This window comes from Mus caroli, chromosome 5 (assembly GCF_900094665.2).
Source record: "Mus caroli chromosome 5, CAROLI_EIJ_v1.1, whole genome shotgun sequence".
Lineage (NCBI taxonomy): Eukaryota > Metazoa > Chordata > Mammalia > Rodentia > Muridae > Mus > Mus caroli.
The window spans coordinates 115,644,145-115,665,462 of record NC_034574.1 but is presented as its reverse complement, the minus strand read 5'-3'; the positions used below and the strand labels follow the sequence as shown (position 1 = coordinate 115,665,462).

Sequence of the window (21,318 nt, the reverse complement as noted above, 5' to 3'; positions counted from 1 at the left end):
CCCCATGGTTGCTGGCTGGTCCCCGTGAAGATGACCACGGTGATGGTGGTGATTTTTCATTGATCTGTATCCCTCTTTTCCCCATCTACATTTAAATATAATATTCCCATCTTAAAAATAAACCTTCCCCCCACCCCCCGCCTTCCATTCTTCTCTGCTGCCGCAATGCAGGACCTGACACCTCCTATGATCCCTAGTCTTTTGAAAGAGTGAGTCACCGCATCCATTTCCGCACTTCCATTCACTCCTCCACCCACTCCAGTCTGGCTCCCACCCCCACCCCACCGCTTCTCCAGAGCCTCCTTCAACAACCCGTGCTCTCTCCCTCTCTCCCACCCGGGGCCAGCGGGCAGGCTGCAGATGCCGAGACTGACCCCAGTGACTTCCTTCTTCTTCTTCTTCTTCTTCTTCTTCTTCTTCTTCTTCTTCTTCTTCTTCTTCTTCTTCTTCTTCTTCTTCTTCCCACAGCCTCAAGGAGTCTACATTCTTCCGACCTCCTTGGATATCCCTAACGTCTGTCTCAGAATGCTTTGGGAAGTTCTGCATCTCCCTGCTCCTTGAATGTTAGTGCCACTCAGGGCTCTCCCTCTCTTCAAAGCTTCTTGCTTTCATCTAGTTACCTCTCTTGCTGGTCCATTGACGATATCCATGGCTTCAATGACTATCTATAGGTTGGTGGTATATAATCTGTCTTAAAGCTCTGAAGCAAATAACTACACAACCGATATGCGTAGTTCTGAATCTCATGGACCCGTCTAACTAAAAACCTTAAGTTCTGAACTCAGCCTTTAACACCGATTGCCTTTTCTCCTGAATGTATTAGCCCTGAAAGGTATTCTACCAACTTCTCATTAGCTGCCCAAGTCAGGAATGGGGCACACTCTTGATCCTCTCTCTCCTTACCCTCACCCACCTGCCCCTTGTTCATCCAGTCTATGATAAGTCCTACTGTTTGAGCTTGGCAAGGTGGCAGTATTTGCCAATAATCCTTCCACTTGGGTGGTGGTGGAGGCAAGGGCATAGAGTAGATGTTCAAGGCTAGGTACAGCCATGTATGGCGCTACTAAAAACCTCATCTCAGAAAACCAAGATCAAAGAAAGTCCACTACTTCATCTTCCTCATGTTATTCAACCCCACCTGTCTTCTGTCACTGTCACCTCCTCAGGCCAGGCCACCATCAGTTCACAACCGGGTGATCCAATACAGTTGAGTCTCCCTCCAGGTCTTGGTCCTGTCCCCTCCAGTCTCCAGTCTCCAGGGTGAGCGTGAACTCTGGATGAAGTCTGGATGAACTTGGTCACTGTGAAAGTTCGATTTTGGCTCGGCCGCCGACTGGCTATGTGACTCTGGCCACCGAGGAGATTTGTAAATCTTGTTAAAAAAGACAGTTCATCAGATGATCTATCATGTGGTCAAAGGCTGGATTCACTTAGGCACTGAATAGTCAGGATAAAGATCTCTGTGGACCACTGTCCAGTGGAAACCCACAAAACCAGCAATGTGAGAACCAGACACCAGTACCTCAGCTGCAGCTGCCTCCTGAATAGGCTGGATCCTCCCAAGTCACCCATCCTGTAGCAGGGGCCCAAGGATCGCCAATCCTCACTCATCTCTGGAACCAAGCAGTGGTACCTGATCAGGGAGCACCGTCTAGACCTGTGACTGAGGACTTTGAGGTTTAAGTTCACCTTAGGTAACCTGGGTGAGTCTCATGCTCAGTGCCCCTGTGAAAGAGACTGAGGGTGGCCTGGCAGACAGAAAAGGAGACATGATGGAAACACAGTGGCTAGAAGACAGGAAGAGGTCGCCTTCCTCTTGATGTTTCCCAGGGTCCTCAATATAAAGCTCAATTCTGTCCGCAGCCTGGGCCCTGATGGTTTCTCCAGCCCCCCCCCCCCCCCCCCCCCCCCCCCCCCCCCCCCCCCGCGCCCCTCTCCCCCGGCCTCCCCTCTGAGACACTGTAACACCAGCCTGATGCTGCTAATCCCTGACCCAGTGCTGTGTCAACAGCCAGGGAGGCTGAGCTGGCACAGACTCCAGAAGCCCTGTGGGTATGCAGCAGTCTATTCAGGAGTAGTGCCGTGGAGCCTAGGAGCCAGCTGTCCCAGGGCAGTTTTCATAAAGCTAAAAGAGAAAAGGGTTGTGCTAATTTTTTTTTTTTTTGGAGATTATGTGTTTCAGATTTTGCTTTTAACACTTTGGGGCTATCATGTTATAAAAGGATATCACAAACTGTCTGTCGTAGGCAAAACATTTTAAGCTGGGCAGTGGTGGCACATGCTTTTTTAATCCCGACACTAGGGAGGTAGAACCAGGTGGATCTCTGAGTTCGAGGCCAGCCTGGTTAGAGCAAGTTCCAGAACAGCCCAGGCTACACAGAGAAGAACTCTCTTGAAAACAAAACTAAAACCAAAAAAGAAAAACCAAGAAAACAACAACAACAACACCCCCCCGCAACAACCTCCCCCCGCCCCCAACANCAACAACAACCAACAACGTTTTAACTGCTTGTTCAGCATCCCTACCGGTGCTGAGTAAACTTGTCTCTCTTTGATCTTGCATGGAAAAGACAAAGACACCCTCATCCACAGGTCCCCCCAGCCATCTTTCCCCCAGAGCCATCTCAACTTGGCTCATATCTCTCCAACCCCACCACTCCATTCTAGGCCAAGCTGCAATCTTCTATCAGCTAGGTGACTCCAGCAGACTCTCCGTGGCCCCTTGTACCCTGCTCTCATCCTACCTAGTGCCCCATTCATGCTCTCTGCACGGTAGCCACCGGAGAGTCTTGAGATACACCAATCAGAAGGTTCCACTCCCCAGTGATAGATAATAGGCTCTGCAGAGAATCACAGTCTTCTCTGCCCTGGCTCCTGTTCCTCCCTCGTCTCAAGAGCTTCTGGATCCTGGAAGTCCTTGCTGCCCCTCTTGTTTGCGTCTTCCGTCTTTACAGTTAATATTCTTTCTGTTTTATGTGTCACGTGGCTGGATTCTTTGCCTCCAGGGGTCTCCTCCTAAGTGGGTCTTTTCTAATCCTCCAGCCGCCCAGACTCTATCTTATCATCCAGGGCCAAGGTCATGAGTTGCACATTTCATTCCCCCCCCCCCCCCACCCCGAGGCCATAGAGACTGTGCCAGGGTTGGTTTGGTGTCTGGTATCTTCTCCACCTACGTCTTGGCTTCACAGAAGAGGCCTGGCCTTACAGGTATGAGGCCACCCTTTGGGGAACAGCCAGCCAATCTGGGAGTACATTTTGAAACCCATAAATAAGCACAAGCAACGCCTTCTCCCCAGCAAAAGACAGCCTGGGGCTTTCAAAGGGCAGCACCGTGCCTGCAGTTGGTGGAGGTCGGCTGGGCCTGGGGAAGCTGCTGTAAAGGAGATGAGCCCTCTCCAATCTTCTTTGGCCACTGAAATATTTCTCAGCTCGGTCTCTTGGGAAGAGGAAAACCTCTTCCCAGTAGCATCGGTGATAAGGCAGGTACCTTTTCTCCCATTGTTGTCCAATGAGTGTATGAACAGACAAACTGAGGCTCGGGCAGGCTAAGTGACTTGGCCAGGAAGATGTATCCAGGATTATAGAATAGGCCACCTCCGAGCTTGGTAAATGGCTCCGTGGGCTAAGTGTTTGCCCTGAAGGCAGAAAGATACAACTTCGACCCACAGCACCCACGTAAAAAATTGAGCATAGCAGCAGGTGCCTGTAAGCCCAGCACCGGGGAGGCGGAGACTGTAGGATTCTGGGTACTTGATGGCCAAGCCAGTCTAGCTGAATTGGTGAGCTTCAGGTAGCTCACCCCTGGCCTCCACATGCACACAGACCCCCCTTACACACCAACAGGTACACACTCAGAGGCTACTCTCACTCTCTGTAAACCACAGCAACGCCACACACGGCGTCAAAAGCACCATCTGTATCACCATCAGGGACACGGGAGCCAAAGCCACAATGAGAGAGCACTTCACACCCACTAGGTTAGTTCCAGTCTGAAAGCCACAGCATCGCCTGTTGGTGAGGATGTGGACAGAGTGGAGACTCGGATGCTCTAAGGTTGTGAAAAGGTGAAGCTGCCACGGAGGACAGTCCAGCAGTGCCTCCCAGGGTGACATGCAGTTGTCACGTGACCTAACAAGTCCCCCTCTTCCACCCCACCCCCAGGTAAACCCAGGAGAGATTAGGACATATGTCCAGGTGACAAAGAGAGAAGCAATCCCACGTAAATCTGGTGAATGAGTAAAAAGTCTCTAGGGGGCTGTCTACTTATATAGTATTGTACTTACATACAGTGGAGTGTTATCCAGTCATAAATAGTCTACAGCATCAATACACTCGTTCTAACACGTACCTGAACACTGAAAACACGCTAAGAGGAAGAGTCAGTCACAAAGGACCGCATGCCATGTGATTTATTTATATGAAATATATGTGTGTGTATACATACACATATATACATACACATATACATACATACATATGTAAACCCACAAGAACAGAAAATGGATTGGTGGGTCCCTGGTCTAAGGGACAACCTTTTAGGCTGATAAACAATGTTCTTGTTTGGTTGGTTTTGTTTTTCACAAAAGGGTTTCTCTGTGTAGTCCTGGCTGTCCTTGAACTTGCTTTGTAGATAGACAGGCTGGACTCTGCCTCCCCAGTGCTGGGACTAAAGGCATGCACCACCATACAGGGCTGAAAATGTTCTTGATTTTGGTGACCGCTGCACCGCTCAACAAATACATGGAAAGCCATGGACATGAACGCTGTAAATCAGTGAAAGTCCGGGGTACACATTTTGTACCTTCATAAGAGGTTTTTAAAGGACCCCCTAGATGCTCTAAAAACGACATTTGCAAACCTGGTTCTATCTCTCCTAAGCAGGAAGATAATTCAGAGCCCACAAGGGAAATCCCCTCGTCTCTGTGGGAGCCCAGGGTGTTGGCCTGTGTCTTCCAGGTTCCCCGGGCATGCCCTGCCCTGCTCGCTCATCTTGGCAGGCCTTGGCTGCAGTTGAAAAGGCCAAAGGGAGGCACACAGCCTGCCACCCTCTCTCTCTGTGGCTTCCCTCCAGCTACAGCCAAGCACAGCTTCCTCTTACTGTTTCCTCCCAGCGGGCTATGAGAGTGTGTCTCAGATTTAAGGACCCACATAGAATCCAGCCAGTGCACCAGCAGCTGCCTCGTGGGGCTGCCGACGCTGTCCAGTGCTGCAGAGATCGGCCCATCCCACGCCCCGCTTACCTAATGTAGGAAAAGACGATCATGTGCAAGATCCACTTGACGGTGCCGTAATTCGTGCTCTGGATCCGGGTGACTTTGTTTGTCTCATACTGCAAGACATCGTTCCAGCTGCAGCAAGCCGGCATGGCGACAGGCTCGCTCCGTTCAGGCTGGACTTGGGCTAGACCTACTTCCCAGGCTAGACCACAGCAAACCCCCACCTAGGAGCAGCCAAAGGAAACACACGGATTTCTCAGCAGGAACGGTTAACTTCCAGTTCCTCCAGCGACTGCAGCGGGGGCGGGTCCTGGCAACTGCCCTGAATGTGAGTGGAATAAACAAGAACCAAGTGCTACAGGCCTGGTTGGCAGATGACCCCGCCCCGCTAGCCTCCCCCAGACGCCCGCACAAAGATGGTGTTCAGAAGATGGGCATTTTTAAAATTCCCCCTCCCCACCCCCTTTCCTTTTACTCTTTCGGAACTCATTTCATTGGAGAGAAAAGGGCAGTCCTTCAAATGTTGTAAGACCCAGTGTGACTCAGACAAGGGCCTAGATGCGACCACTGCCTCAAGCCCCCCCCACCCCCACTCAGACGCATCCATTTCTTTTGTTGCCTGTTTGAGACCTGTTCTCAAGCAGCCAGGCTGACCTTAGTTTTGTTACTTACTCGAGGCTAGCTATGAACTTCTGATCCTCCTGCCTCCACCTCCCGAGTGCTGGGATTATAGGTGAGCCCCACCGCACCCCACAGAGATTATCCCTTTGTTTTCCGGACAACCCTTTGTTCAGTCCACATGTACAGGTGCACCCAATGGCTGAATGGCATCTTTGTCCTCCGCTGCTCCACGCGATACTCTGGTCTGCCAAAGATGGCTGCCAGATCAGATTCATTGTGGGATGGGACGATTATAGCCACACTTGTCTCACTCTCTCCTCTGTCTACACTTCATCCTGCTCGGGGGGCCCGGGAGGTCATCTCATGACCTGGTCCAGTCAGTCCTAGACCACCAAGAACAAAGCTGCATCCAGTAGCCCTCCTGACTATGGAGACACCTCATGAGAGAGGACCAATGCTATCTCCAAATAGTAGAGGAGGTAGCCTCATTGTAGAATTCTGAGGAAGGTGGAGTTGAGAGGAAATCTTGTTTGGTTGATTTTTTTTTTTTTTTTTGCTGTGCAGTTTTGTTGTCTTATTGTCTATTTGTTTTGTTTTGAGACAGGGTCTCGTGTAACTCAGGCTTCTCTGTAACTTACTGTGAGGCTGAGACTGACCCTCAAGCCTTCATCTTTCCCACACCTCCAGCTAACAAATTCTGGGACTATAGTTGTGAGGGACCACACCTGGGCTGAAACCCTGCTCGAACAGGCTGAAGGAAAGCAGGATGTATAAAATGGGCCTTTCCCAGACGGGTTACACAGTGGATCGTGGTCCTGGGTGATAAAGACACGATCGTCCTCAAATGAGTCACCTGCAGACCCTGGTGTCTGAGGCTCTGTCCTAACATAGCTATGGCTGCTGCTTCTCTGGATCGAGACTTGGAATCTTCCAGGCACAAGTGGAATGTCAGAGCACAAGGCTCTTCTCCCCGAGAAAGGAAGCAACAGTCACTCAGGTGTTGTCCCTCCCTAGCTGGAAAGAACCATCTCTCCGAGGCAAGCATCCCAACCTACTGCAGTCTTGCCTGCTGCATTATGGGCCAGGCAGACTTACATGTTTCCAGCCTAACTTAATTTGTACTTTCTCCTCCATTTACATCAAGGCCCCTGCCCCTGTTGGCTCAAGTTCAAGGGACTAGAAGGCAGCGATGCTGGATGAGTCTCCCAACCCTCTCTGTTTACTTGGGAGGCCCCGGAGGGGTAAGGGCTTCCCTCTGTTGCCCTCTCCAGCCAGCACACTCTTACCGCTTTCTCTTAACTCTGCCCCGACCTTTGTCACTACTCTTTCAAAACTCCGAGGAGTACAGTAACCTTCAATAAATGGGACCAGTGAGATGATGAAGGTGCTTGCCACCAAGCCTGATGGCCTGAGTTTGATCCCCAGGACCCAAATACTCGGAGAGAACTAACTCCATTAAATTGTGCACACAGATGCACAGATGTTCACACAAGCTACACACATATACACATAAACACACACACCTCAAAGATGAATGTAACAAATAGTAGGCCAAAGGGCTTCCATTAGAGCAGTAAAATCTAGTGGGTAGAACTAGAGGGCTAGCTGCCTGATTTCCAAACCTGGCTTCATATTGTAACAACTCTATGGCTTCCGACGGTTCAGTTCCTGCCCTGCATTCATTTCTTCATCCCCCCTAGGAGCCCAAGGAACTAGCGGATACAGCAACGGATGGGCGTACAAGTCCAAAAAATATCCATCCACTAAAGAGCGCATCAACAAAACCGTGGCACATCCGTATGAGAGAACAGTAGTATCCAGTCATAAAAAGGAGTGAGGAACAGCAGGCGCTTGCTGTAATGTGGACGAGCCTTTGGAGACGTGAAAGGAACCAGACACAGAAGGACATCTCATGATCCGATTTCTAGAAATGCCCACAACAGGCAAATCAGTAAAACGCTTCCCTTGCCCCCTCTGCTGAGCCTTTCCCATGGATCTTCTATGGTATATCCCTTGGGGCTTTTTCTTTTGCCACTATAGCAGTCCGTGAAGGCTGTTGTCTTAGTCTGTGTTCCATTGCTGTGGAGAGACGCCATGGCCACAGCAACTCTTATAAAGGAAAGCCGTTATTTAGTTGGAGATGGCTTATGGGTTTAGAAGCTTAGTCCATTATCATCATGACATGCAAGCAGGCATGGTACAGGAGAAGTTCTACATTTGGATCAGTGGGCAGCAGGAAGAGAGAGAGGACGGGGGAGGGAGAGAGGGAGACAGACAGACTGACTGACTGACTAGGCCTGCCTTGAGCATTTGAGACCTCAAAGCCCAACCCCCACTCCCTAATAGTGCCATGCCCTGGTGACCAAGCATTCAAGTCTATGAGCCTGTGGGGGCCGTTCCTATTCAAACTATCAGAGAGCTGTTATTAATAAGATTACCCATACTCCTCAGTGGCCAGTTTTCCTGGACATATATGTATTCCTTATGTTGCTTGGCCTCTTGGACTCAATCAACATAGCACAGCCACTTACTCTCTATTTCTTGGACTAACTCCTCCCCTGACATCTGTGAGCTCCTGGTCTCAGGTTGTCCTAATTTCTCATTGGCCTCTGGGACTCTTATCCTTCAGTGACTCTCTTCTTCTCACACATCAGCTCCAGCGACCCTTCCTCAGAGCTTCTGTGTTCCTGTCAGTCAGCACAGGACAGACTATGCAGCCGTAACACAGCATCCTAGTGGCTTAAAGTAGCGGCTTTATTTCTCATCAGTGCTACATGTCCATTGCTAACAGAGCAGCCTCATCTTGAACTCTTGAATGAGAACTCTGGATTCTCACAGCAGCTAATTAAATGCTGACCTAGAAACAAAGCACTCTCTCCTGTGTGTCACTGATTGGCCAAAAGTAATGTCTTGGTCCCACCTATCCAATAGCGAGCCAGGGAATTCAGTCCTACCGTGTATCCTTGGTGTACCCAGAAACAGAAGCAGCAGAACTGTTTGGTGAATAGTGTTAATGACTATGGTTGTGTGCACATGTGAGCACACACACACACACACACACACACACACACACACACTTCCTCCAGGTATGTTGCGTTAAGAAGTACACAAAACTTACCCTGGAGAGATGATTCCACAGTTACAAGTTCTTGCTGTTTTTCCCAGAGAACACAAGTCCACTTCCCCAAAACTGACTTGGGTGGCTCACAACTGCCTGTAACTCCAGCTCTAAGGCATCCGACACCCTCTTCTGGCCTCTGTAGGCACTTGCAACCCCATGTGTGGTTGCGTACATACAAGCATACACACATACACACCTGAAAGTAAATCTTTAATTAAAAAATATCTTCAAAATCTGGGGCTTGGATGTGGCTCCCTGATAAAGCACATAAATAGCATGTGTAAGGCCTAGAGTTCTATCTCAGCAGCGCTTTAATTGATTAATTAGTTAATTAATTAATCATTTCATCACTAGATGCTAAAAGCCAAAAGGATAGGAGGCGGGACACATGTATATGTTATTATATATTTAATAAGGCGTGGACTGTGGCTGGAAACAGGGCCTGCTATGTAATTTTTGAAGCCCCCCTGATTTTTTTAAAAAATAAAATAAAGTCAAGAGTTTCAAGATGGCGACAAAGCCACATTGGGTCCCTTTAAGCATGGGTAGGACTTGCTGTGAACACACAGCTCCCACACCCACAAAGCGGATGCATCTGGAAGAACAGAAAGCTGGTCTCTAGGAAGGGAAGTCACTGGTGGAATTCATGACTAACAAGAGACTTGTCCCCTTTCTTGTAGCTAGTTGCCCCCCACCCCCCCACACCATCCCTAGCATTTACTTCTCATTCTTGTTGACAAAGCACCAAATATAAAATCTCCGACTCCAGATTAACTTCCCTTCTGAGCCCTGAACCCCTGTAGTACCTAGATAGCCCACAGACAAATCACATCCTCAAAACCCTGCACGGGCTTGTAGCTCCACCTAGGCACTTGCCTGTCATAGCTGAGGCCCCTGGTTCTAGCACGTGTGCCATCCAAACCCTCCAAACAATCAAAGCCACACTCCCAGCAGAACAAGCATCCTAGTAAGGAGTCATGAAAGCAGGAGAGAGGAGGCAGCCAGAGATTTGCCATGTCCGGTGTAGGTGTGGCTCTGAGGGAAACAGACACAACAGTTGATTTGTTGTTGTTGTTTTGTTTTGTTTTGTTTTGTTTTGTTTTGTTTTGTTTTGTTTTGTTTTGTTTTGAGACAGGGTTTCTCTGTGTAGCCCAGGCTGTCCTGGAACTCTCTCTGTAGACCAGCCTGGCCTCGAACTCACAGATCCACCTGTCTCTGCCTCCTGAGTGCATAGGCGTTGGTCTAAATGGGGGGATATGCAGTCAAGGGAACACTGGGCAGGGGGCTGCTGAGACAGAAGCAATGGAGCCTTTCAAAGAATAAGCTGGCTTGAAAAGTATGTCATCATTGGTGATCTATTTCTTTGTGAAGTAGAAAGCCAGGTTGTGATGTGAACAGAGGTTGTAGGATTTGAAGGATGACTTTTTTGGAAAAGGGTGTGTGTGTGTGTCTGTCTGTCTGTCTGTGCATGTGGTGTGTGTATGTGTGTGTGTCTCTGTGTGTGTAGTATGTGTGCTTGTGTGTGTCTGTATGTGTGTAGTATGTGTGTCTGTATGTGTGGTATGTGTGTGTGTCTGTATGCATGTGGTGTGTGCGTGTCTATGTATGTGTGTATGTTTTGCATGTTGTGTATGTGTGGTATGTGTGTGTGTCTGTATGCATGTGGTGTGTGCGTGTCTATGTATGTGTGTATGTTTTGCATGTTGTGTATGTGTGGTATGGGTATGTGATGTGTGTATGTATGTGTGTGTGTGTAATTGTCTGGTTACAAATTACTGAAGGCCCAGTATTTTTAGGAGAACCTGGAGGTTTTCTCTGAGTAACAGATAAAGTTGTCTGCAAAGATAACAGGAAACGGTATCTCTCTGTAGCTATGGGAGTGTCTGAAATGTGGCCTGATCTCCTAAGGACCTATGCATAGCATATGAAGCTAAAATCTTTCCCTGTGCTGAGGCTGCTCTTTCAATTCCACCTGAGCTCTGTGGTTCTGTCTCTCTGGACACCCACTGGGTGTCTCTAGAACACACAACTTCTCTGCTTCTCAGAAAGCATCATTCCACTGGGCTCTAAGTCCAGATCCACCGACTCCGGCATCCTAGGAAAGCAAACCTGGTTGATTTGGTCATTTCTCCCTGACCAAATCCATTATGACTACGGATGGGGCCACAGGACAGATGTCATCTGGAGCTACCTTCCAAAAGGGGGGATAAGAACGATGGCATGAGGGTGCGCCTCTCAGAATAAACCCGAAGCCAGGGGGCCCCAGGTCCTCTCTTGGGTAGGAATGCTTTCTGGTTCTTCCAGGCCATTTCCCAGGGCACTAAACCTTACTGGTAAATGCTTATCAGCAGGGACTTGCCCTCAACTGCCTCCACTTTCCCTATCCCCCAGCCCTGACCAGCCCCCAAGACTTCCCCATTATCTTCCTGTTGTCACTCCCCGAGGAAACTACTGATTCTAAAACCCTTGCTGGCGTGTGCGTAGAGGGAGACCCCTGGCATTATGTGACTTGCTGCTGAGTTTGAGTTTGGAAGCCTCAGGGGAAGCAGCCAGCAGGCCCAGCAGAGGGAATCTAAAGTGTCCTGATGACACCAGACCATGAGAAGAGGCAAGTGGGAAATTGGGGGGGGGGCGACAGGAGGCACCTTGCCCTCAGAAGCCATAGGAAGAAAGCTACTCCAATAAGCCAGCGGGTCACAGACTTAAGGGCTGGTACAGAGCTTTGTCATTAAGCTGCACTTAGTCAAGTGTGGGCAGATAAACCATGGGACCGGACAGAGTCAAGGATTAAGCGCGGTGAGAGTGGGAGCTAGGCGTAGGAACAAAGCCTACAGCATCTGGGGAGAAAGGATTCATTTACGTCACACACTTTGGAAAGGACAGGCTAGCCAAGTGGTGTGGAGGTGGCTGGAGACGGGGGACTGTGGTACTTGAATTCACCAGGTCTAAGATGTTTAGTTCTAGGAGACAGAATGGAAACACCAGCAGAGAACTGGTTCAGCTACACAGGATGGGCTTCTTTGTGTTTCGACTGCTTGCATTTGGGATTAAGGAGAAAATAAAGGTAACAGGTTGTTGCCCTTTGCAATAGCTCAGCGATGACGTCATGAAATGACGTCACCACTGGAGGTTTTACCTCCCCCACTCCCTCTTCAGCAGCTGGTGTTGGACTCTTCCTCCTTCCAACTCCGTTCATCCCTGTCAACACTGACGTGGCTGCATTGATGACTGCCCCTCAGGTGTGTCATGTGTCAGCACAGTTCATTGTGGCCGACCGTCGAGAGCAATGCCAAGTGGTACTTTCCCTACTTTGTGGCTCCGTGGCGGATCCTGGCTGCAATCCTCTCAGCCTTCACTCCTCCGCCTCTAATCCAGAGTTCTTAGGTCCTGCTGCTCAGCGGTGGCACAAGACTAAGGGGAAACTCCGGATTTAAAAACGCTTTCAAATAACTAGATAAACAAACAAACAAATAAATAAGGCTTTTTGCTGAGTTTTAAGCCTCTCCCACATGTGGCTATTTAAAAAAAATAATTTAAATAAAATAATATAAAATAAAACCCTGAAGTGTTCAGTCACACCGGCTGCACATGCCTAGCGGTTCTCCTTTTAGGCATTGACGGTATAGAAAGTTCTATGGGACAGACCAACTACCCGTGCTAGCTGGGAAGGAAAAAGAGGAGAGTTTAGTGCCAGGTCAGTGATGAAGGGGAAGACAGTCCCAAGTCAGGTGGCCTCTGTTTTCTGCATGAAGGAAGAGGAAGAGGAGCCTGATGGGAGGGAAGACACGGGGCGAGGCCGTGGGATAAGAGTAAGGAAGAGTCAAAGCTGTTGCTATGGTGAACCGGGGAAGAGAGCCAACAGGGACCACAGGAATTCCAGGGTGCTGTGGAAAACTGGAGATCGTGGATTTGTTATTGCAATTGTCTGCATGGCTGCCCAGGGGACAGGATTGAGCCTTTCCCCGAGGACAACCTAACGGCCCACCAGTGCTTCCCAAAAAGTTGAGCGGCTCTTAGGATTTGTAGCTGTTGGTGCCATCGGGGTATGTTATGGGCATCAACTGCAAGCAGAACCCCAGACACGGGAACAAGAGGAGGACTCTATGTCCCTGCTGCCTCTTGCCCCTAAGCCACATTTCTCTGACTCTCACACCCTTGCTGGCCCCATGATGCAGGGAAGTGAGCTCTAAGTCAACTCAGGCATGGAGAACAGCTTCAATCACTCTCCTTTACCCTCCTCAAATTACCAGTCCCCAGATGTAATTGACACCCCTCATGGCCCACTCAGAGCCCACTCTTCCTTTCTTGGATAACAGAATCCTCGTTTGTTGTTTGTTTCTGACAAGGTTTCCCTGGGTAACAGTCCTGGGCATGCTGGAACTCACTCTGTAGAACAGGCTGGCCTTGAACTCCCAGAGATCTGCCTGCCTCTACCTCCTGAGTGCCGGGATTAAAGGCGTGTCTGGATATTATTTAGTTATTTTTTAAGACAGTGTCTTGCTACTCAGCCCAAACAAGCCTCCAACTCCCGATCCAATTCCTGATTCACCTGCCGGAGCCTCCTCAACGCTGAGAGTTCAGTCACGCGCCACCAAAGCTGCCCTTTCAGATCCCCCAATTTTATTTGAAACCCTTGGGAAAGATACCTCTATCCTCCACCTGTATCAAGCTGGTCCCGTTTAACCTGGATGTGATCGGGTATGAAAGCTCGTGGGGCCACGTAAAAAAAAAAAAAAAGCATGAAGGGAATTTTACCATGAGGAGGGGCCTCCTGAAGAAAGATTTCATTCAGAAAAGACCAGGAGAAGAGGCGGGACTTCTATATTCTCTGAGTGGCAGAGCAAATAGGAAGGGCTTGACGGGAGTTAAGTCACGTGACCTGACTTTTTTTTTTTTTTTTAAAACTTATAGCCAGTGTGCTCTGCAGTATGGTTGTGGCTAACTGCTACTACAGTCTGTGTCACAGGTCCCTTTCTGTCATCTTCCTCCTAGCAACTCTAGAAGTTCTTTGGCACTGAAGCTTTTGATAATTGATAAGATGAGGTTCCATTTCTTTTTATCCTTTTTCTTCCTGCCCTGCTTGCAAGGGCCCTGACAGCTTCTTTGTTAGTGTAGCTAGCGTAAAAGAAATCTCACTCTAGTGATGAATGGGTTCCCAACCTCTAACTCCCATAAATCAAAAGAATTTTGTAGTTGTTGGAGACAGGGTTTCTCATTTGCAGCCCTGGCTGTCCTCCAGCCCTGTGTAGACCAAGCTAGCCCTGAATTCAGAGATCCACAAGCCTCTACTGTCCAAGCACTGGGATCAAAGGTGTGTACCACCATACCTGGTTTTTCATTTTATTTTTGAGACAGGATCTGAAGTAGCTCAGCCTACTCTCAAACTCCCTATGAAGATAACTTCTGACCATCTTAGGTCCTACCTCCCAAGTAGTAGAATTCCAGGCACGTGCCAGCACATGAAGCTTGAATTTATTTTTATTGATGTGTGTGTGTATGTGTCTTTGTGTGTACATGTGTGCTACCGCATGTGTGTGGAAATCAGAGGAGTGGGAGTTGGTCCTTTCTTTCCACCTTGTTGGTCTAGGTGACAAATGCAAGCCTTCAGGCTTGGTAGCAAACTCCTTTACCCATCGAGTCCTCTTGCCAGCCCTTGAATTACTTTTAAGTATACAGTGGAGGGTTGGAGAGGTGGCTCAGCAGTTAAGAGCACTGTCTGCTCTCCCAGAGGTCCTGAGTTCAATTCCCAATGACCACGTGGTGGCTCACGACCATCTGTAATGGGATCCAATATACTCTTCTGGTGCGTCTGAAGACAGCTACAGTGTAGTCATAAAATAAAAAATAAATCATAAAAAATATAAAATAAACCAAGCAGTGGTGACACATGCCTTTAATCCCAACACTTGGGAGGCAGAGGCAGGCAGATTTCTGAGTTCAAGACCAGCCTGGTCTACAGAGTAAGTTCTAGGACAGCCAGGGCTATACAGAGAAACCGTGTCTAGAAAAACCAAAAACCAAAACAAAACATAAAAATAAAATAAAAATATCTAATATATATACTCCACTAATATATATACATATATATGTGTGTGTGTATGTGTATATATATATGTGTGTATGTGTGTATATATATGTGTGTGTGTGTGTGTGTACTTGTGATGGTTTGTATATTCTTGGACCAGGGAATGGCACCATTTGGAGGTGTGGCCTTGTTGGAATACAGGTGTGACCTGGTTGGAGTAGGTGTGTCATTGTGGATGTGGGCTTAAGACCCTCACCCTAGTTGCCTGGAAGTCAGTCTTCCACTAGCAGCTTTTGGATGAAGACGTAGAACTCTCAGCTCTACCTGCGCCATGCCTGCCTGGATGCTGCCATGCTCCCACCTTGATGGTAATGGACTGAACCTCTGAACCTGTAATCCAGCCCCAATTAAATGTTTTTTTATAAGACTTGCCTTGGTCATGGTGTCTGTTCACAGCAGTAAAACCCTAACTAAGACAATACTCCACTGTGTATACATACATACATACATACAGTGAAGTAACATTAAGTATGCACACGTTGTTATGCAACCATCAACAACATCTGTCTTCACCCATTTACTATTGCAATAGCAATGCCTGGAACCAGGCAATTTGTAAAGAATAGAAGTCCAGGAGCATGGCCCTGACATCTGTTTGGGGTTTTATGAAGGCTTCCTGCTGCATCAAAACATGGGAAAATGCATCACACAGTGGAAAAGCACACTTGTGTCTCAGATGTCTCCCTGACTCCTTTGTTATCAGGATCTTCCTGCATAGCCCAAGGTGATCTTGACCCTGTCCCCACTCTGTCTCAGCCTGGTAAATGCTGAGATTACAGATATGAACCACCATGCCTAACTGTTCTGTTGAGACAAAGCCTCGGTCTGTAGTCTATCGTGGCCTCAGGTGTAACCCAGGCTGGCTTTGAACTTGCAACAGTACTGTCTCAGTCTCCTGAATACTGAGATGATAGTGTGAGCTGGCACACCCAGCTCCTGCCTTTAATTCTTTTAGGTATAAACAGCCCCTAGAGGAACTACTGGATCATGTGGTAATTCTATATTTAAGCTTTGTGGAATGGTAGTCGGTTTTTGCTTAATCTACAAAATATATATCCATTATCCATATGTACCTGATAGCAGCTCCTTTTTAACCCTAAAACTTCTCTCTCTCTCTCTCTCTCTCTCTCTCTCTCTCTCTCTCTCTCTCTGAAACACTTCTGTATTAGTGAGGAATCGCCAGCTTCATCTCTTTCCCGGATATCCCCAACAGAGACTTGCTCCCAAGCAATCCTGACCTAAGTGCTGCTTCTCTCCTCTTTTCTGTGAAGTGCCATCCCCCACCTTAGCATAATAAATCCTCATAGTGTGACACAGGATTACTGCCAGTTACATACACTCAAGTCACTTAACAATGCAAACTCATTCTGCGTAGACAGACAGCACCTTCATGCCAGTGACCTTGACTCTCATGGGCCTGTGTTGTGGGTATCCATCAGAGAGGTCTCAAGAGACCCAGACCAAAGGGAGAAGCCAATGGAATAGGCTGGAGCTAGGGTTAAGTTATCAGGCCATGGTACTGCAGGAAAAGGCAGGATCAGTGAACAGGAAGAGAGATGAGAGCCAAGGAACAGGTCAGGGGGCTAAGCTCAAAATGTGTGTGTGTGAGGGGGGGAGGGCTCAAGAATAAGAAGTGGAAAGAAACCCTTGATCCTGACTCCTGCTGAAGAGGAGAGGGCGTGGCCGCCGAGCCCAGGGCTTTGTGCTTTCCCACCCAACTCATTGCGCCTGTGGTGGTTTGTATACTCTTGGTCCAGGGAGTGACACTATTAGGAGGTGTGGCCTTGTTGGAGTAGGTGTGTTACTGTGGGTGTGGGCTTTGAGACCCTCATCCTAGCTGCCTGGAAGCCAGCCTTCTCCTAACTGCCTTCAGAACAAGAGGTGGAACTCTCAGCTCCTCCTGCACCATGCCTGCCTAGATGCTGCCATGCTCCTGCCTTGATGATAATGAACTGAACCTCTGAACCTGTAAGCCAGCCCCAGTTAAATGTAGTCCTTCTAAGACTTGTCTTGGTCATGGTGTCTCTTCACAGCAGTAAGACCCTAACTAAGACAGCTCCCATTAAAGCCTTTCTTCTCACTGCCCATCTTATGGACTCAAGACGTTCCCCGGGTGCTTACACCCATCTTCTCTCTTGCTTTTTGCTTACCCACCCCCCAGTAACACTCTCCCACTTAGCATCTACATGCCCTGCCCGTTGCCTTCCCTTTAGGCTCCATCTACCACTCAGCAGCGTGTCTCTGATGAAGAGCAAGTTGAATATCAGTACTTGTTTCTCTGAAATGCACATTTTAAATCTCAAATGTCCCTGGGGTTGCTATTCACAAAGAAAGAGCTCTGATTGCCTAATTCTCATTAAGGGAATTGTGTGAGATTTCTAAGAATAAGCACCATGCCCAAAGTCTAATGAACTGCAACTATTAACATGATTGATGATGGTGTTGATGATGATGGTGGTGGGGGTGGTGATGATGATGGTGTTGATGATGATGGTGTTGATGATGATGGTAATGACAATGATGACGGTGATGATGGTGATGATCATGGTGATGTTGGTGGCAGTGATGATGATTGTGGTGATGATGGTGATGAGCTATAAGTTCTTGGAAAACAAGGATAGTGACCAGTCCATATCCAGGTTCAGAATTCCACTATTTATTGTTTAATAAATAGTGTATAGACTAGTATATATTTTTTCTGCCATGCATGCCCGTGGTGGTTTGAATAAGAACGGCCCTTATAGGTTCATATTTGAGTGCTTAGTCACTGGAGTGGAACTCTTTGAAAGTCTCCCATTCTCTCTCTCTCTTTCTCTCTCTTTCCCTCCCTCATTTTGGATCAGGATGTAGCTCTCAGCTGCTTCTCCAGCATCATACTTGCCTGCTACCACACTCCCCACCATGACAGTAACGGCCTCTGAAACCGTAAGCAATGCTTTCTTTGATAAGGGTTGAGCTGGACACAGTGTCTCAGCACTGCAATACAACAGTGACTACGACTATGCCCTGCTTTCCTTTCCAGCCTCAACCTGAAGTCAATAGACCCTGGTGTGGCCAGACTGTTGGCTGGCTGGAGGCTAGTCATGACTTCTCTATGAAGACTATAAAGAGGGGTGGAGAGATTGGCTCAGTGATTAAGTGCACCGGCTCCATCTTTGGGTCACTGTGCACGGTGCTGCTCTAGGCAAGTTCTCTTTTGCAAGGATGTGTTTGGGCAACTGGTTTTTTTTGTTTTGTTTTATTTTTTGTTTTTTTGTTTTTGTTTTTTAACTCTTTGGGGGTAAAAATCTAAGAGCAGAATTCTTCCACCATACCATCACCAGCTCATGGCAGCTGTTCTAAAGACCTTCCCTTTACCATTGCTTCATCATGGTTTGCCCAGAAAATACCACTTGGCACATTTAGGCATTCAAAACACACATTAGTTTAAACCATCATTTTGCTTTATTTTATTTTATTTTATTTTATTTCTGAGGCAAGATCTTCCTTTGCAGAGCTGAGGGACCTGGAACTTTCTATGTAGACCAGGCTGGGATTTTTTTTTAATTAAAAAAAGATTATGTCTATTCAAGTGAGAGCATGTGGCATTTGCAAATGATCCATAGTGTGCCGGGCCGTGGGTGTGTGGGAAAGAGGGGAGTGGGAGAGTGCCCGTGTCCCTTCAGAGTTCTGGTGCTCTGGGTAGGCAGATGAGGGAGGACTGCCAGACAATATCCATGTGGCCCCGGGTGGAAATCTGGCTGTGTTAGGCCACTGACCCCACATGGCAGGTGGTGGACAAGGGGCAGCCCCAGGTACCAGGTTCTCAGCCTCCGGCATCCCACACTGGATATGGCAGAGGAGCTGAGAACAGAATAGGGGCCCTAGGGCAGTACTCAGCCCTGGGGATAAGGGAAGTCAGGAGAGGACAGGGGGAGAGGGGGTGCTGGGTGGTTCCCACACAGGCGAGAGTCCTTAGTCCGGGTCCATGGTTGCAGCATTGGAAGGCCTTCTGGTGGGAGGTTAGACACGGCTTGCTAGGAAAAAGCCTATCCCATTGTTCAAGCATGGCGGGCCTTCATGATCAGAGACAGTCTATGGTTTTAGAGCTTTATTGTAGAAAGTCAGGGTGAAAGAGAGAAGGTAGAAAGAGAGGGAGAGAGGCCAGCCATGGCCACATGGAGAGAAAGGGGAAAGAGAGAGAGAGAAGGAGCTAGAGAGTAAGAAAGGTGAAAGCTTAAGAGAGCGAGGAGGGGCCAAGCAACCCCTCTTATAGTGGGCTGGGCTATCTTGCTGTTGCTAGGTAACTGTGGGGAGGAGTCTAGCCAGAATGCCAGAAGCTTGGGACATTGTCTATGTGACTGATAGTCATATGCCCCTCCTGTGGAGGGCTGAAGGGGCAGTAACTTTGACAGGAGCCAGGGGTCCAGGAGACATGATCAAATGACTTCCATCCCATGTAGGTGGAAATTACCACCCACCAGGTCCCACTGGGGTTCAAGACCTAAGCTCGACTGGAGACCAGGTTGTTTGTGCATAGCCCATAGCCCCACAATAGTGTGTGTGTGTGTGTGTGTGTGTGTGTGCGTGTGCGTGTGCGTGTGCGTGTGCGTGTGCGTGTGTGCGAGTGTGTGTGTGTGTGTCGAGGTCAGAGAATAATCTGTGGGTGCCATCTCTTTACTCCCACTGTATGGGACCCAGAAATTGAACTCACGCCTTCAGGTTTGCTGGTGTGTGCCATTTCTCTCAGTGAACTCTTACATAATAGTTTCAATACAAGTCACTGTGATGGTTTGCCTCATTTTGAATTTTGGTGGTAGAATCTTTACTCTGAATTTGAACTCAAGAGAGTTCAAGTTCGGCGTCCACATTTATTGACTGTTAGAGCCCAGACAAGTGTGTTAACCTCTCAGAGCTTTGGTTTCCTAGCCTACCTTACAAAAGACACCAGAGAGGTAAGCACCTAGCACCCAGCAGAATGTAGGGCCTTGGGTCTGGGGGCTCCTACTCCGGTTTATGTCAAATGACAAGAACTCCAGTCAGTTTGAGGCTCTCTTAGCTTCTTTGCTCTAACAAAAGCTTCCTTAGGAAGAATGGGTTTATTCTGGATCACAATTTTGTGGGACTGTGAAAGGCAGCCTGTTTTGGTTGAATGAGGCTTGCTCTAGTGACCCAGTAGAGACAGACCCACTAGGAAACTCTACAAGGGACAGAACAGTGAGCCACGTTCCCAGAGACAAGTGCCTGACACCGCAGAGCCCCCAACTTCATAATTCTGTGACTATAAATCATGCAGACAATGTCCTAAACTTCTAGCATTCTGGCTAGAGTCCACCCCCACAATTACCTGACTATATCCAGGTATGCTCCTTCCTACAGTTACCTGGCAACAGCAAGGTAGCACAGTGCACTATAAAAGGGGCTGCTTGGCCCCTCCTCACTCTCTTTAAGCTCTCACCTTTCTTACTCTCATCTCTAGCTCTCTTTCTCTCTCCCTTCCCCCTTCTCTCCACATGGCCATGACCAGCCTCTCTCTTTCTTTCTACCTTCTCTCTTTCTCCCTGCCTTTCTACAATAAAGCTCTAAAACTATAGACTGTCTCTGCTCATCAAGGCCCACCGTGTTTGAATGTTGGGATAGGCTTTTCTCTAAAGAGCCTCATCTAACCTCCCGCTGGAAGGAAGGCCTTCCTGCTCTCCAACCATGGACAGGACCAAGGACTCTCGCCTGTGTGGGAACCACCCAGCGCCCCCTCTCTCCCTGCCTTCTCCCTTTGGCCCAGGGGCTGACTGAGCCGCCCCCAGGGCCCCCATTTGTTCTCAGCCCTTCTGCTGTGTCCAGCAGTGTCTGGAATGCCCAGACTGAGAACCTGTTATCTCTGGCCTCCATGAGGCCCAGAGATCTAAGACTGCCCCTTGTCCACCCCCATAGGATAGGTCCGTAGCTTCCTACATTCAGACACTCACCCAGGGCTGCATGGAAAGGGTGTGATAGTCCTCCCGTGTCTGCCCTCCCAGAGCACCAGAACTCTTGAGGGACGGGGTTTTTCTCCCACTCCCTTTATTCCCCCATGCCCACTGCCCTGTACAATTTGAAGGTGAATCTTTGATGGCAGAGAGAGTCGAGGCAATGGGAGCTTGTGGCATGGAGACACATCGCATCCACACTCTGAAAGCAGAGAGATAAGAATGGATGTGCGGGGGCTGGTGAGATGGCTCAGTGGGTAAGAGCACCCGACTGCTCTTCCGAAGGTCCAGAGTTCAAATCCCAGCAACCACATGGTGGCTCACAACCAT

At 48.5% G+C, this 21,318-nt stretch overlaps 1 protein-coding gene and 1 long non-coding RNA gene across 2 annotated transcripts in view; one reads left to right on the top strand and one right to left on the bottom strand.

The window, feature by feature from the left end:
* The window catches only part of P2rx7 (purinergic receptor P2X 7), a 39,139-nt gene extending 33,611 nt beyond the window's left edge, over positions 1–5,528 (bottom strand). Inside the window, exon 1 of the mRNA XM_021162383.2 lies at positions 5,241–5,528. Within this exon, the coding sequence (XP_021018042.1) occupies positions 5,241–5,365 (125 nt within the window). The 5' untranslated portion in view covers positions 5,366–5,528. The remainder of the gene's footprint in view (positions 1–5,240) is intronic.
* Positions 1–7,802, top strand: part of LOC110294272 — a 51,203-nt gene extending 43,401 nt beyond the window's left edge. Inside the window, exon 3 of the long non-coding RNA XR_002377929.2 lies at positions 7,538–7,802. This is a non-coding gene — a long non-coding RNA (uncharacterized LOC110294272). The remainder of the gene's footprint in view (positions 1–7,537) is intronic.
* The last annotated feature ends 13,516 nt before the right edge of the window (positions 7,803–21,318 follow it).